This window comes from Lepidochelys kempii, chromosome 2, assembly GCF_965140285.1.
Source record: "Lepidochelys kempii isolate rLepKem1 chromosome 2, rLepKem1.hap1, whole genome shotgun sequence".
Classification (NCBI taxonomy): Eukaryota; Metazoa; Chordata; order Testudines; family Cheloniidae; genus Lepidochelys; species Lepidochelys kempii.
The window spans coordinates 75,917,733-75,933,445 of NC_136381.1; the positions used below are offsets into that span (position 1 = coordinate 75,917,733).

Genomic DNA, 15,713 nt, shown 5'->3' on the forward strand with positions numbered 1-15,713 from the left:
TATTGTTAATTATACTCAAAGTTCCCTATTTACATTTATTTTGTGAATTAAAGGTGAACCATTTTATGTATTATAGTACCTTTGTTGTAACTTCCTTTTAACCGTGACAGCAGTTTAAAAGTTAAAAAAGAAAACAAGAGTTTGGAAAGAAAACTTTCCAAGAATAAGAATAAAAGTTTAAAAGTAGGCACTGTTTTCAGAGAAAATAATTTATGTATGAAGCCTAATCTTAAACTAAAACTGTTAATTTTATAATAGAAGTTTTTCTGTAGTTTTTTCTTTAAAGTTGTTTTTCTGATTTGAAACTGATTATTATTCCTGCATCTTTATTTGGGATGAGTTTTAATACAATTAAGCTTAACTCTTTTTATTTTGCCTTTTGCTACTGTGTGGCAGTAACTTATTAAACTTTAAAAAAAAAAAGGGTGGTATGTTGCTAATTTACCTATCCTAATCTATCATTGATAATCAGTCTGAATTTTAATTGTCGTTAGACAATGACTGATAGTGGCTTTGGAAACAGGAGACTCTGTGTTCACGCCTTATCCACTTCCAACGAGTGCCTTTGTCCTTCTGAAGGGCAATATGTCAGGCAAGCAAAACATAATGGTATTTTTACAGACATATTTTGAGGAAAGAGGAGGTATTGGGGTAGAAGGTCATCAGGCTCACAGTTCACATTCACAGAGCGATCTGAAACTACTTTCGGGAGAAATTCGTGCTACAACTGAAACACCGGTTTGTCAAGGAAGAATGGGGAGACTGATAACTGTGGATTTTTAATTCTTCAATACAATAATTCAGGATTATAGCTACTAAAAGGGTTACTTTCTCATTCAACAGTGATACTTTAAATCATATTCATGTATTACCATATGGACATATTAATTTCAGCATACTCATCTGCACTTTGATTAGAAATATGAAATGTTTGGAACATGGAATATAATTAACACATTTTCAGTTTTGTTAATATATGCAGTGATATAATATTGTTTTTAAAAAATCAGCATGGGATTCTAATGTGAGAAAATTCTGAAACTCCACTCCCTTGAGTTACATCACCAAAGCCAGCTGATGAGATTCTTTCCTTGTATTAACTTGTATTGTCATTATCATCATTATAGATGTTGTTATTTATTCAAATGCAAAAACTATGCTAAAGTGAAGGTAAGCAGGAGAGTACATATCTGTAATTTCAGGGTAAAAAACGTTACAGGGATTTTGTAACTATCTCAAGCATTACAAACCCAGGAATTTCATAGTTAAAGTGTAGCAAGGTCTTTCTGAACCTGGCATCAGACCCTGCATCTTCCTCTACATCTTCCTAAGTTTCACTTCTGTTTCAGTCATTTGCTGATTCCCAGCACTCCTGGCTCCAAGCACTGTCAGTTCACTGCAGTTGACCTAACCCACTGTCTGAGCCTCCAAAATCCACCCCTTTCATGGTATAAATAAAAAGAGAGTCTAGTTCAAAAGAAATAATTTTGGGGAAATTCTGTGGTCTGTGTTATGCTGGAGGTCACACTAGATAAACACAATGATTCCTTCTGGCCTTGGAATCTTTGAATTCTGGGCTATACTCTTCATTTGTCCTCCCTTTTCAGGAATAACTGCACACTCTTAAATGGCCAGCTTACTGTGTGATATAAGTGTACACATAAGAAATGCAAACATGTTGAGGTATAGAAATGCACAGTTTAGGCACTCAAAGAACCTTCATTCTGCCCTCTATTGATGCCATGATATAATGGTATAATTAAGACATTTTAGTGTTTGTCCTAGACTAGATGAGTGGCCCTCCACTTGGACACAGTCACTAATCATCACTCTGCCAAAGAAAGGAAATCTGAAATTGTGTCAAAATTACTAGACCATAAGCTTATTTAGCCATCCCAGCAAAGTGATACTGAAAGTCATATTGAACAGTGTCATAAATATAACGGGAAGGGTAAACACCTTTAAAATCCCTGCTCGCCAGAGGAAAAACCCTTTCACCTGTAAAGGGTTAAGAAGCTAGGATAACCTCGTTGGCACCTGACCAAAATGACCAATGAGGAGACAAGATATTTTCAAAGCTGGAGGGGGGAGAAACAAAGGCTCTCTCTGTCTGTGTGATGCTTTGCCAGGAACAGAAAGGAATGGAGTCTTAGAACTTAGTAAGTAATCTAGCTAGATATGCGTTAGATTCTGTTTTGTTTAAATGGCTGAGAAAATAAGCCAAATACGGGGAAAGACGTTTCCAAGCGGGCTCTTTCCCTGTTATATATTTGTTAGACGCTTGGTGGTGGCAGCAATAAAGTCCAAGGACAAAAGGTAAAATAGTTTGTACCTTGGGGAAGTTTTAACCTAAGCTGGTAAAAATAAGCTTAGGGGGTTTTCATGCAGGTCCCCACATCTGTACCCTGGAGTTCAGAATGGGGAAGGAACCTTGACAAACAGACTGAAGCTACAAGCGGAGACTATTATCGCTGAAGAACAGGCTGGCTTTCATGCTGGAAGAAATATCACAGAACAGATTTTCAACCTTTGTGTTCTGTGTGAGAAGTACTTACAACACCAGCAGGACATCTGCCATGTCTTTATTGACTTCAAGAGGCTTTTGACAGTGTGGCATGAAGCTCTCTGGGCAGCCATGAAGAAGTGCAGTGTTGGTTGTAAGCTTATTCTTACCATTAAACAACTGTAAGCCAAGGCCAGCAGTGCAGTTCTCGTCAATGACACAATAGGAGAGTGGTTTTGCACCACTGTTGGAATCCAGCAAGGCTGCCTTCTTTCGCCCACACTGTTCAACATCTACTTGGAGATCATAATGACTGATGCCATAGAAGATCACATATGCACAGTCAGCACTGGGGGGCGAACAATCTCAAATCTTCGGTTCGCGATTATATTGATGGCTTGGCAGGCAGTGAAGATGAACTTGCCAACATTGTGAAATGATTGGATGAAACCTCCACAAAATATGGCATGGAAATTAGTGCAGAGAAAACCAAGCTGATGACAAAACAAACGTGACCGTATCAGCTCACATATCACTGTCAGTGGACAAGAGCTGGAGACAGTGAAACAGTTTAAGAATGTGGGGGCAGTCATCACTGATGAAAGATCCAAGGCAGAAATTCTGGTAAAAACTGCATAAACAACAGCAGCAGTGGCAAAGCTAAAGCCAATTTGGAGGAGTAAGAATGTCTCCCTGGAATCAAAACTGAAACTGCTACATGCATTGGTCATCTCCATTTTTCTGTGTGCGTGCGAGACATGGACCCTTACAGCAGAACTTGAACAGAAAATGCAGGTAGCAGAGTTGAGATACTTCCGTAAAGTCCTGGGCATCTTCTACTTCAACCATGTCACTAATGAACAGGTTCTCAACATCATCACCCAATGCACTGAGTCATATGAAGACCTCCTGACGACCATGAAGAAGCGCAAGCTGAAGTGGTATGGCCATGTAACAAAATCATCTGGCCTATCCAAGATGCTCCTTGGATGGATTGATGGACAGAAGAGATGGATAGGAATGTACTTCTCAGAGACTCAAGCACTGACACACAGTCGTCAGGGGTGGAGACAATTGGTTGATTGCTCATCAATGATGGTGCCCCAGCAACCAATGCAGTTATGGGGGGGGGGTGATGATGATGATGATCAATCAATCATGAAATTGACTGATTTTTTTAATAAGACACATTAGGTTTTTTTCCATACGTTTTTCCCTCATGGTGTCTCACAGAGCAGAGTTAACTCTTTCAGTTGACTTCACTGATCAGGCCAGTATTCCTTACAGGAGTCCTGCTCAGCAGAATCCAAATGTTGTTTGACTCTCCCAAGGCCTTCCTACGAGGTCTGCTACAGGAGCAACATTTCTATACTTTTTCCCCAGTTGATAAAACGCGTTCACTTCCATCAATTTGGTACCACTGAATTTGGGTATTCTGTTATAGTCAGGGCACCAGTTACTACTAGTATTTTTGTAATATAATATTGAGTAGGCTTTTTCTGAGCAGGGTTAAATGACATGGTGTTAATAACACCTGTAGCAGCCAGTGGCCACACCAAGAGCTTTTCCACTTGGGGATACTCAAGAAAGTGATGCCAAATTAACTAAAGATTTGAATGTAAAGTAAGTGAATTAAGCTAAACGAAATGAATGCCATTTTATTTCTGAAATGAGAGCATCCACATGGGTTTGATGCACTTTAACTAATGCATTTCACTTTAATTTACTTGGTTTAACTTACATAGGTATCCACATGTTTCCTAACACTAAAACTGTTTCCAATATTGTTGCAGCTGAGCTGGCATTTGCATTGCTGGGAAACGTTTACAACATGTCTTAACTGTAGGCAAAGTCCTCATGGCTAGTACATTTTATCAGATGTTTTAATTTTGTGAATTAGGGAGATCTGTATCACTTGCCTTTGGCTGCCTCTCTTTTTTTATGCACTTATTTATTTTTATTTGTATTATTGTTCTGTGGCCCCCATGGCCACATTATGTGAGTGGCTCATAATTTTTAATGTATTTATCTTCGGAATATCTTTGTGAGATAGGGACCTATTATTTTCATTTTACAAATGGGGTTCTGAGGCTCGGAGAGACTAAGTGATTTGCTCAAGGTAACACAGGAAGTCTGTGGCAAAGCAGGAAATTGAATCTTGGTCTCCCAAATTCCAGCCTCTCACCATAACCAGTGAACCATCCTTCCTCCGCTTTGGCTGATTCTAATGGTAAAAGTATCCAACAGATTGAGCTGATCAGTTTTATCACAGAGTCTTGGAAGACAGAGAAGAAGAACATGAGAATGGCCATACTAGGTCATACCAATGGTCCATCTAGCCAAGTATCCTGTCTTCCAACAGCGTCCAGTGCCAGATGCTTCAGAGGGAATGAACAGAATAGGGCTATTATTGAATTATCCATCCCCTGTTGTCCAATCCCAGCTTCTGGCAAACATTTTATTCTTGTCATGTGGGCTTGGTATATGCTGCATAAAAGAATTGCTCTTTGTACTATAAGCACGTGGCAGATCTCTAAAAAGAGCAATATTTTTGGAGTTTAATGTAAACACTCTACACACACCCACATCTTATATAATTTTATGTACGTTTAGATGAGGTATGATGTGGAGCTGTCAAGTGGTTTCATAAGCCTGTAGGTGAGGTGAAACAATGGTGCACAGTTTCAGAAATGTTGCAACATGACTATGACATCAGTTTTTACTGGTAAGTTAATTTCAGCACTTTAATATGGTGCTGTCAAGGTTCCTTCCCCACTCTGAACTCTAGGGTACAGATGTGGGGACCTGCATGAAAACCCCCTAAGCTTATTTTTACCAGCTTAGGTTAAAACTTCCCCAAGGTACAAACTATTTTACCTTTTGTCCTTGGACTTTATTGCTGCCACCACCAAGCGTCTAACAAATATATAACAGGGAAAGAGCCCGCTTGGAAACGTCTTTCCCCACAAAATCCTCCCCAAACCCTACACCCCCTTTCCTGGGGAAGGCTTGATAAAAATCCTCACCAATTTGCGTAGGTGAACACAGACCCAAACCCTTGGATCTTAAGAAGAATGAAAAAGCAATCAGGTTCTTAAAAGAAGAATTTTAATTGAAGAAAAAAAGTAAAAGAATCACCTCTGTAAAATCAGGATGGCAAATACCTCACAGGGTAATCGGATTCAAAATATAGAGAATCCCTCTAGGCAAAACCTTAAGTTACAAAAAGACACAAAAACAGGAATATACATTCCATTCAGCACATCTTATTTCTCAGCCATTTAAACAAAACAGAATCTAACGCATATCTAGCTAGATTACTTACTAAGTTCTAAGACTCCATTCTTTTTCTGTTCCTGGCAAAAGCATCACATAGACAGAGAGAACCCTTTGTTTCTCCCCCCCACCTCCAGCTTTGGAAGTATCTTGTCTCCTCATTGGTCATTGTGGACAGGTGCCAGCGAGGTTATCCTAGCTTCTTAACCCTTTACAGGTGAAAGGGGTTTTCCTCTGGCCAGGAGGGACTTAAAGGTGTTTACCCTTCCCTTTATATTTATGACAGGTGCTTACTGGTCAAAGCTACCAAATGAGAATGTAGTAAAAGGTTTTTATTTGTTTTGCATGGGCAAGTATTTTTTTTCCAGAAATGATAAGGCTATTTAGTATGTGGCAAAAACGACAGATATCAGCATTTTGCAATATACTAACATGAAATTACTTTAACATTGCATATTCTTAATTGTGAAAGTATCTCACAAGTGATTATAATAGTTTTCTATATTTTCAACTGCAATTTGCTGACCAAATCAGTCATACTGAAGATTGTGCACCAGTAGCAGTAGGTTGTGTGGCCATGGTTTGTACAGCATAGTGGGTAGATGTAGATGTATATGAATTCCTAATGCTTCTCCATTTGCAAGCTTTTTGTACATACAATGTAACATCTAGTCTGCCTAAGAGAAAGTTTTAATTTGTAATTGCCTATGCATGCAGTACTAGCCTCTGAAATATTTTAGAAATCATCTTTTTAATTCAGTGTTACTTATGCACAAGACAGTAGTGGTGTTAGAGATGACAATACACAGCCGCATATTTGGCTTCAGTCAAAGTGTTCACTAAACAAAAATGGCAATTTTGATACTCACATATAGATCTAATTTATATCTGATCTAGCACAAGTCTATACTTTTACTAGATGAAAATTGGTTATAATGTTAATTCTAACAATATACTTTGGGAATTTTCCCTCTACAAGGAAGTTACAGTATATGAAGACATGGAAGATACAAACCTGTTAAAGCTTACATCAAAGAGAAAGAGACTCTCATGAAATTTTGAAAAATGTGTTGTCAAAAAAAATCAAAAGAATGCAAAATTGTCAAAAGCCCCCAGTGCTGGACAGAATTCTGTGATGCTGGCAGCAAAAGCCAGGAGAGATGAATTGTATTGGCAGCTACTGGATGAGTTTTTTAGTTTAGAAGATGTGCAACCGGTACTTTATCACTGGAGTTGCTTTCAGTAATACAAAAGAAAGTTGAATTTGGCATGTCACTGTTGTATTGAACACAGGAAAGAAAACAGACTTCGAATCTGAATCAGAGATCATCATGTTCTCCCTCTTCTATAGCCACTAGTGCAAGCACGTTCTCCAGCAGTTGGTCCTGTTGCACTTTTTGCTTGAGAGCACACAAAAAGGATAAGAAGCTTCATAAAATACAAACATTTGAGAGCGCAACCGATTAAAAGGAGACGGCATTTCAAAGAAGAGATGATGACATTTTGCACAGAATATTGGTGGAAGACTTGATTGCTTAGGATGCATTTTATCCCACAGTGTGCTTTTCTTCCTAATTGAGTAAAATGAATCTTAAAGCAAAATCATCTAGTTACACTGCAATATTACAGTTACCTCATGACATTGCATTTTATCATCTGATTGGAGAGAAAAGGAGTACTTGTGGCACCTTAGAGACTAACAAATTTATTTGAGCATAAGCTTTCGTGAGCCTCAGCTCACTTCATCGGATGCATTCAGTGGAAAATACAGTGGGGAGATTTATATACACAGAGAACATGAAACAATGGGTGTTATCATACACACTGTAAGGAGAGTGATCACTTAAGATGAGCTAATACCAGCAGGAGAGCGGGGGGAGGGGGCGGGGGAAAAAAACTTTTGTAGTGATAATCAAGGTGGGCCATTTCCAGCAGCTGACAAGAATGTCTGAGGAACAGTGGGGGGGGGGGGCGGGGCGGGGAGAAGAAATAAACATGGGAAAATAGTTTTACTTTGTGTAATGACCCACCCACTCCCAGTCTTTATTCAAGCCTAAGTTAATTGTATCCAGTTTGCAAATTAATTCCAATTCAGCAGTCTCTCATTGGAGTCTGTTTTTTAAGTCTTTTTGTTGTAATATTGCGACTTTTAGGTCTGTAATAGAGTGACCAGAGAGATTGAAGTGTTCTCCGACTGGTTTATGAATGTTGTTATTCTTGACATCTGATTTGTGTCCATTTATTGGAGAGAGAGACAATGATCTTTTGTACAATAAGAAGGCTCTTCTCCTGTCCAAGCTGCTACAAAGATATAAAGCCCTATTTCCCTAAGTTGTAGAAACAGGAAGCTATTCCAGTAGCAAATTACAGGCAAGATTAGAATAACGCTATGGTTCTGCAATTTCATTGCATGGACAGCATGGCCAAGGCAAATCTACCATTGTTCTGTGCCGCTGTCAAGGTTCCTTCCCCACTCTGAACTCTAGGGTACAGATATGGGGACCTGCATGAAAGACCCCCTAAGCTTATTTCTACCAGTTTAGGTTAAAAATTCCCTAAGGCACAAAGTCTTTGCCCTTGGATTAGGTAAAACGCTGCCATCACCAAGTGCTTCAACAAAGAACCAGGGAAAAGGACCACTTGGAGTTCCTATTTCCCCAAAATATCCCCCAAGCTCTTACACACCCTTTCCTGGGGAGGGTTGAGAATAAACAAGATGAGCACAAACCCCTTGGATTTTTAAGACCCAAAAACCCAATCAGATTCTTAAAAATCAGAACTTTATTAGAAGAACAAAAAAGATAAGAGCACATCTCTGTAAGATTAGAATGGAAGATAATCTTACAGGCAGTGAGACTCAAAACATAGAGAATCCCTCTATGCAAAACCTTAAGTTACAAAAAGACACAAAACCAGGAATGCACATTTCCTCCAGCACAGTGAATTTACAAGCCAAAAAACAAAGAAAACCAAACATATTTTCTAGCTAGATTACTTACTAACTCTACAGGAGTTGGAGAGCTTGCATCCTTGATCTGTTCCCGGCAAAGGTATCACACAGACAGACAAAAACCTTTTCCCCCTCCTCCAGATTTGAAAGTATCTTGTCCCCTCGTTGGTCATTTTGGGTCAGGTGCCAGCAAGGTTACCTTAACCCTTTACAGGTGAAAGGATTTTGTCTCTGGACAGGAGGGATTTTATAGCACTGTATACAGAAAGGTGTTTACCCTTCCCTTTATATTTATGACAGCAGCATAATCATATTAGCTGATACTATCTAAGCTGCTAGTAATCTGAAGCAGGAATTTAAGGCATACAAATATTCTGTGGATGTTCTTCTGGCCAGTAAGCCTGATGAACAGCTTTCAAATGAACTCGTGGTTTTGTATAATGCCACTTCAATTCTTTGGACTGAAATAGACAAAATGAAAGCCTCAGATTGTTATCCAAAACTAGGTGATTGTATTTTACAGAGGTCAGCTACTTTTGTACCTCAGTTTGTGCAGGAGTTTGTCCTTTGGTTGATAAAGAAGCATATAATTCAACCAGCAATGAGTATTATCCTTCAGAAGACATTCAAAGAAGGTGCCTCTCAGTTACAGAGTGAATGAAATTTAACAGTTCCAGTATTATCACACCACTGCACATAAGCCTTTCTGTACAGCTACACCATGAGTTTAGGTCTCTCAATTTAATTGACATACTACACCTTCATGGATTCTGAATCAACTATGATGAGCTGTGGCAGTACATCACTAATGCTGCAAAGTCTGAAGTAGACAGTCTTCAGGGAGGTATGTTCATTCCAAATAGAATTGTACCACTTCATGCTTGTGAAAATCTCATCCATGAAGGAGATGATAATATAGACATCTGCGAAGAGATCATTGATGGAAAGAATACCTTCCATTCCATGGCTAGAGTGGAATTTCGAGAACAGCCTACAAATAATCCAGCATCACAAGAAATATCACTGAAGTGTGGGAAAGAAATGTCACTTACTCTTCCTGGGCAATCAGAATCTCTTATGCAGTGCACAGCCTTTGGAAAACCAGAAATGACTTGCCATGAGAAAGTACTTGAGAAAATAAACTCTTGTCACCTACAAGTGAACACTATCTGAGATCTCTCCTGGAGTCTTTTAAGACTTCTAGCTTGTGATGTCCTATCAATACCAAATGATGTTGATATTGTTCATACTCAGGCAATTCCATTTTGGACTGGTTTCAACCACAAGCTTGCAACAAAGAAGAGCACCTACACAGCAGTTGCATATGCATCTATTGTGGATGCCAAGCCACCTGCCATGGCCACCATCTGTATTATAATGCTGAAATGTAAGGAAATGTCAGCAGCTCTTGGACAGCAGCATGCTGTTCAGACAATGGATCAGCAGCTATGTGCTGTTGCTCAGCAAGTGAAAAGTATGCTCCAAAAGGAACTTGGTACCAGTGTCATTCACCTGGGTGGCTTTCACAACTTATGGTGTTTTTTGCATGTATTGGGAAATCTGAGGAAATACTGGCTTGCTAGACCTACTTGTTGACTCAGATGCGTATGCAGCTTGTACTGCAGATCCAGTGCTTACTGGAATGCAATTCAACCATGCTCCGTGTGGCTTGACTCTAGTATCTGAGGCCCTAAGTAATCTGAAACTTTATTCATTTGTTAAATGGTGTGAGCAGGGAGGAGATAGTTGTGTAGATCCAGCATTTGTCTGGCAAATGTTGGCTAACGCTGTGTTCTCACAACATGTCATTAAAGAGTTTGAGTATGCTGTAACTCAGCATTATTGGTGGAATTTTGGACATGGGGGTATGGCCAGTCTCCTACATTCAAGTTCTGGGATCATTTTGTCTACTTTATGTAGGTATTCTAAATATCCATGCAGAGCAAGAGGGTGATTGGAAACTTCACCTACACACACAGCATGCCATGCTTGCATACTTCTTTACTGCAAATTGGCCCAGCTATGCCAGGTAGCTACCAAGCTACAATCTTAATATGTAAAATGTCCATGAAAAAGTACACAGTGCCTTTGAAGCTGGGAAATTTGCTGTGCATCAGACAACTTGTTCTTTCACTGGAATTTGGGGTGGTGTGGGAACAGAGAAAACGATAATCAAAGACTGAAAGGGCAGCAGTGGGATTGTAGGACTGACAAGAAAGAAGCCAGCATCTGTCAGATGAGCCCTCACAAGACATGTCCTGAGTGAATATGTAAAAGCTATGAGAGAAAGAAGAGGCCTAACAAGAAGTGGGGACAGTTTTTAAGATTTGTCAGAAGAGAAGGTTGGCAAACAAAGATGTGGATGTCTTTGCACATAGTAAGCCAATATCTGGTTTACCTATTGCAACCTGGATGGAAAAATGTGCATGATGAACTACTTTTGTATTCTTCAATGGCCTAGTGGCATCTGAGCTTCTACAAGACCTTATTTCTGCCTATATAAGTAATGGTAACTGCCCAGTCAACTGTGTCTGTAGTCAGAACGATCTTCCCTGCACAGAACGGTGTACATGCCAAGGCAATGAAGACTGTGGTAACCCATGTGTTCTTAACAGAGATCATAATGATGGAAAAGATGATGATGATTGGAAATGTCACCAGTGCTGTTACATTTCAATGATACCTGTACAAGTTTATTAGAAGATTTTGTTTTACCCTTTAGATTGTTGTTGTGATGTTTTGAGGTCACAAATAAATCCAATTTTATGTCTTGAAACAGTCATTAACCCAAAATGAATGCAAATATTTCAAAGTGGTCATTAAATTTTTAACTTGTTGATGTCATTGTTTATCCCTGTTTCTATGGTATTGAGATCACTTGACAGCTCCACATCATACCTTATCTAAAAGTAGACGTAATAAGCTTTCAAGTGACACATGATGTGCATATGTGTAGGATGTTAAATAAACCAAATCTGTGGTGTCTCCCACTTGCCTACTACAAGTAGATACATTGAAAACTAGTCACAAGGCTTTCCCCAATATATCTAATTTTGGATTTAAGGATATATGTAACTAATGCTTAGCCAAAGTGTACAATAAGAGAGACTCTCAAAGCTGTCAAAAATTCTTAGACTAGGCAGTGAGTTCCAGACAAACAAGACCTGCTCTCTTATTCACTTTTCCTTCCTTGTAAACCACTTTTCAGTTTACAGGATTGCTAGTGTAATGTACTGGGTATTATTAAGCAACATATTTGAACAGCTCTTCATTTAATAAAACTTTTAGTAATGTGTTTTGTAATGCATGTTCCCTTATTGACCCTTAAAAAGTAGGGTTTACAGCAAACTGTTTATAAAATATTTGCAATTATTTTAGCAACATATTTTATAAGCTCATTAAATATGTGTAATGTTACTCAAATGTTCATGTTTTTATACTACTTGGCTCACTATTTTTTTTAACAGAACATGAGATTTGTACTCAAGATTTCTCAGAACTACAGTGGCATTTTGACTGTGCAAATCGTCAGCTACAACAGGTAAAAGTCCAAATACTTAAGACAGAGGCAGTTAATGGAAGGATTCAGGAGGATATAGACTTTGTGAAGAAATACAGCCCTCTGCTGGAAGAAAAGCTGAATCTTGAGGGTGACGCTATGAAGGCTGTATTGCTGGCACATGGAAAGGTAAATAGTAATGATGTAGAGATATTTTTACTAAAATCTTTCTGCTAATTAGGGGCATGCACTTTTAGAATTGCCATCTGTTGCCAATGCCAAAGTGCTGTTCCATATACTGCATGCAAAGGATGGGAACCTTGGAGGTGCACTAAATACAGGAGTTTTCTGCTTACATTAGTTCTAATGTGCCTTAGTGATCCTTATCAATAGTTTTTGTAAAATGCATGTATAACTAATAGTGTTCATTCTTCACATTTTGTAACCCAAAAAGAAAAGTTTATAAAAATTGTTTATTTTTAGCATTACAACATATTGGAGTATACCTTTGTAATTACTTCTTTTAAATGTGATACAGAGGAATTCAGGCTACTGATTTTACATCTAAAGATGTGGCTCTTTCTCAAATGTTTAATGGTACTTGCAGTATTAATATGATTAAAAACAAATTTATGAAGTTCCAGAAACAGTGGAAACATATTTACCTGGAAAATTCAACAAAACATTTTGTACTATCATCCTGTGTTTGTCTGCAGTCAGTGTTTCAGTAATTTTCTCTTTAATCATTAAGCTTATCTAGTTAATTATCTTTCAATGTTTTCCAGTTTCCAAATTTTAGTTGTTGTTCCACTGTTGGATGTGTGAATAGTACTGATATTTTTTCTCCATAAAAATCCATGTGAAAAAGTTTAGCCCTTTTCTATTTCCATAGCTGCCATAAGTGCCTGTGCATTAGAATTCCAAGAAGACCTCATATTAGTGAGCTTCTGCAGAGAATTTTACGATTTATTTTGTGCTGCTTGCAGATAGCTCATGATATATAAAGCCCAACTCCTGAATTACTAAAGTCACTGGACTTGCAAGAGAGAGCTTTACCTTTTAATGTCAATGAAAAATCTTCTAATATGGGTGGGAAAAGTTTCCTTAGCTTTATGTTAGCTATTTCAAATGTTGTGAATATGTTAGAGAAATTATTCAGAGAGGAATTAGTTAACACTCATATTACTGCCTTAAGCCTTACAGCATTGACACCCATGCAGGTGGACCCCTGTACCAGCAAGGAGCACCACTGAAGTGGAGAATGGGACATTCAGATGGAACAACAGTAATTTATAGCATCTCTGGAGATCCTAGGTTATAACATAACCATTGAACATGGATTTCAATGAGAAGAAAGCCAAGGAATGTGTGGGCCCCTTACTGAATGAGGGAGGCAACCTAGTGACAGAGGATGTGGAAAAAGCTAATGTACTCAATGCTTTTTTTGCCTCTGTTTTCACTAACAAGGTCAGCTCCCAGACTGCTGCGCTGGGCATCACAAAATGGGGAAGAGATGGCCAGCCCTCTGTGGAGATAGAGGTGGTTAGGGACTATTTAGAAAAGCTGGACGTGCACAAGTCCATGGGGCCGGACGAGTTGCATCCGAGAGTGCTGAAGGAATTGGCGGCTGTGATTGCAGAGCCATTGGCCATTATCTTTGAAAACTCGTGGCGAACGGGGGAAGATATGCTGGAGGGGAGGGATAGGATACAGAAGGACCTAGACAAATTGGAGGATTGGGCCAAAAGAAATCTGATGAGGTTCAATAAGGATAAGTGCAGGGTCCTGCACTTAGGACGGAAGAACCCAATGCACAGCTACAGACTAGGGGCCGAATGGCTAGGCAGCAGTTCTGCGGAAAAGGACCTAGGGGTGACAGTGGACGAGAAGCTGGATATGAGTCAGCAGTGTGCCCTTGTTGCCAAGAAGGCCAAGGGCATTTTGGGATGTATAAGTAGGGGCATAGCGAGCAGATCGAGGGACGTGATCGTTCCCCTCTATTCGACATTGGTGAGGCCTCATCTGGAGTACTGTGTCCAGTTTTGGGCCCCACACTTCAAGAAGGACGTGGATAAATTGGAGAGAGTCCAGCAAAGGGCAACAAAAATGATTAGGGGACTGGAACACATGACTTATGAGGAGAGGCTGAGGGAGCTGGGATTGTTTAGCCTGCAGAAGAGAAGAATGAGGGGGGATTTGATAGCTGCTTTCAACTACCTGAAAGGGGGTTCCAAAGAGGATGGCTCTAGACTGTTCTCAATGGTAGCAGATGACAGAACGAGGAGTAATGGTCTCAAGTTGCAGTGGGGGAGGTTTAGATTGGATATTAGGAAAAACTTTTTCACTAAGAGGGTGGTGAAACACTGGAATGCGTTACCTAGGGAGGTGGTAGAATCTCCTTCCTTAGAAGTTTTTAAGGTCAGGCTTGACAAAGCCCTGGCTGGGATGATTTAACTGGGAATTGGTCCTGCTTTGAGCAGGGGGTTGGACTAGATGACCTTATGGGGTCCCTTCCAACCCTGATATTCTATGATTCTATGATTTAGATATGTCAGCCTGTGACTTAATGAAGCTTCACAATTGTGTTCCATAATCCTTCAGCTCCTTCCCCTATCCTCCCTCTTCTTCTCAACCATTTGAGTCAGACAGCTTCTTCCTCCTCTTCTTTGCTGCCTGGGCACCACCACCAGCACAAACATTAAGAACACATGACAGAGTCTCCCTCGTCTCAGTACCTATGCCAAGTGCCACAGCAGCTGGGAGGAGCAGTTGAGAGGGATACTCCTTCCCAGCCCCAGAATGGAGCATAGAATCATAGAACTGGAAGGGACCTCAAGAGGTCATCTAGTTCAGTCCCCTGCACTCAAGGCAGGACTAACTATTATTCAAGGCAGTACTATGTCGCTCTCTGCAGATGGAGCATGCTAAGCACAGTCATCATATTGGAGCTGTATGGGGATGCAGCATGCTCAGTGTGGACAGAATCTTTGGAGAATAATGCTGTCGAATTCTAATAAACTTCTACTGAGCATGTGTGAATTTTAATTTTCAGAGGCTTATAAAGTTGGCCAAATATGGAGGATTTTCACAGGAACAGCAAAAGGCATATCTCCCTGTCAAATTTCAAGGCCCTGCCCCAAAACAAAGAAAAGGTTGTAAGATTTTTTTTTTTAACATGGTGTGATGAGGTATATCAATCTCACACTGCACCAGCAAAGGTTAATGAGCTGCTGCAGGCACACTCAACCCTGCCCAGCTACACCTACTCTTGCTGTCAGGTAATGAAAGGGAAGGTAAGAGGGGATGAGGACAGCTCACTAGTGGGATGCTCAGGGAGGAGAGTAAATCTCTTATCCTTTGCTCCCTGAGGAAAGGACCAGCCCAGAACCTCTGCACAGCCAGAGCTCTCCAGAGGAAGGTGAGCCCGACATAGGACTGTTGAGTCTGTTTTTGGCACTATTTCTTTGCTTTACGACAAAAGGGAC

At 39.8% G+C, this 15,713-nt stretch overlaps 1 protein-coding gene across 1 annotated transcript in view; it reads left to right on the forward strand.

Annotated features, from left to right (window-relative positions):
• The window catches only part of CCDC178 (coiled-coil domain containing 178), a 357,920-nt gene that overhangs the window by 48,070 nt on the left and 294,137 nt on the right, over window positions 1-15,713 (forward strand). The window contains 1 exon segment of the mRNA XM_073331282.1: window positions 12,197-12,417. Coding sequence (XP_073187383.1) covers window positions 12,197-12,417 — 221 coding nt within the window.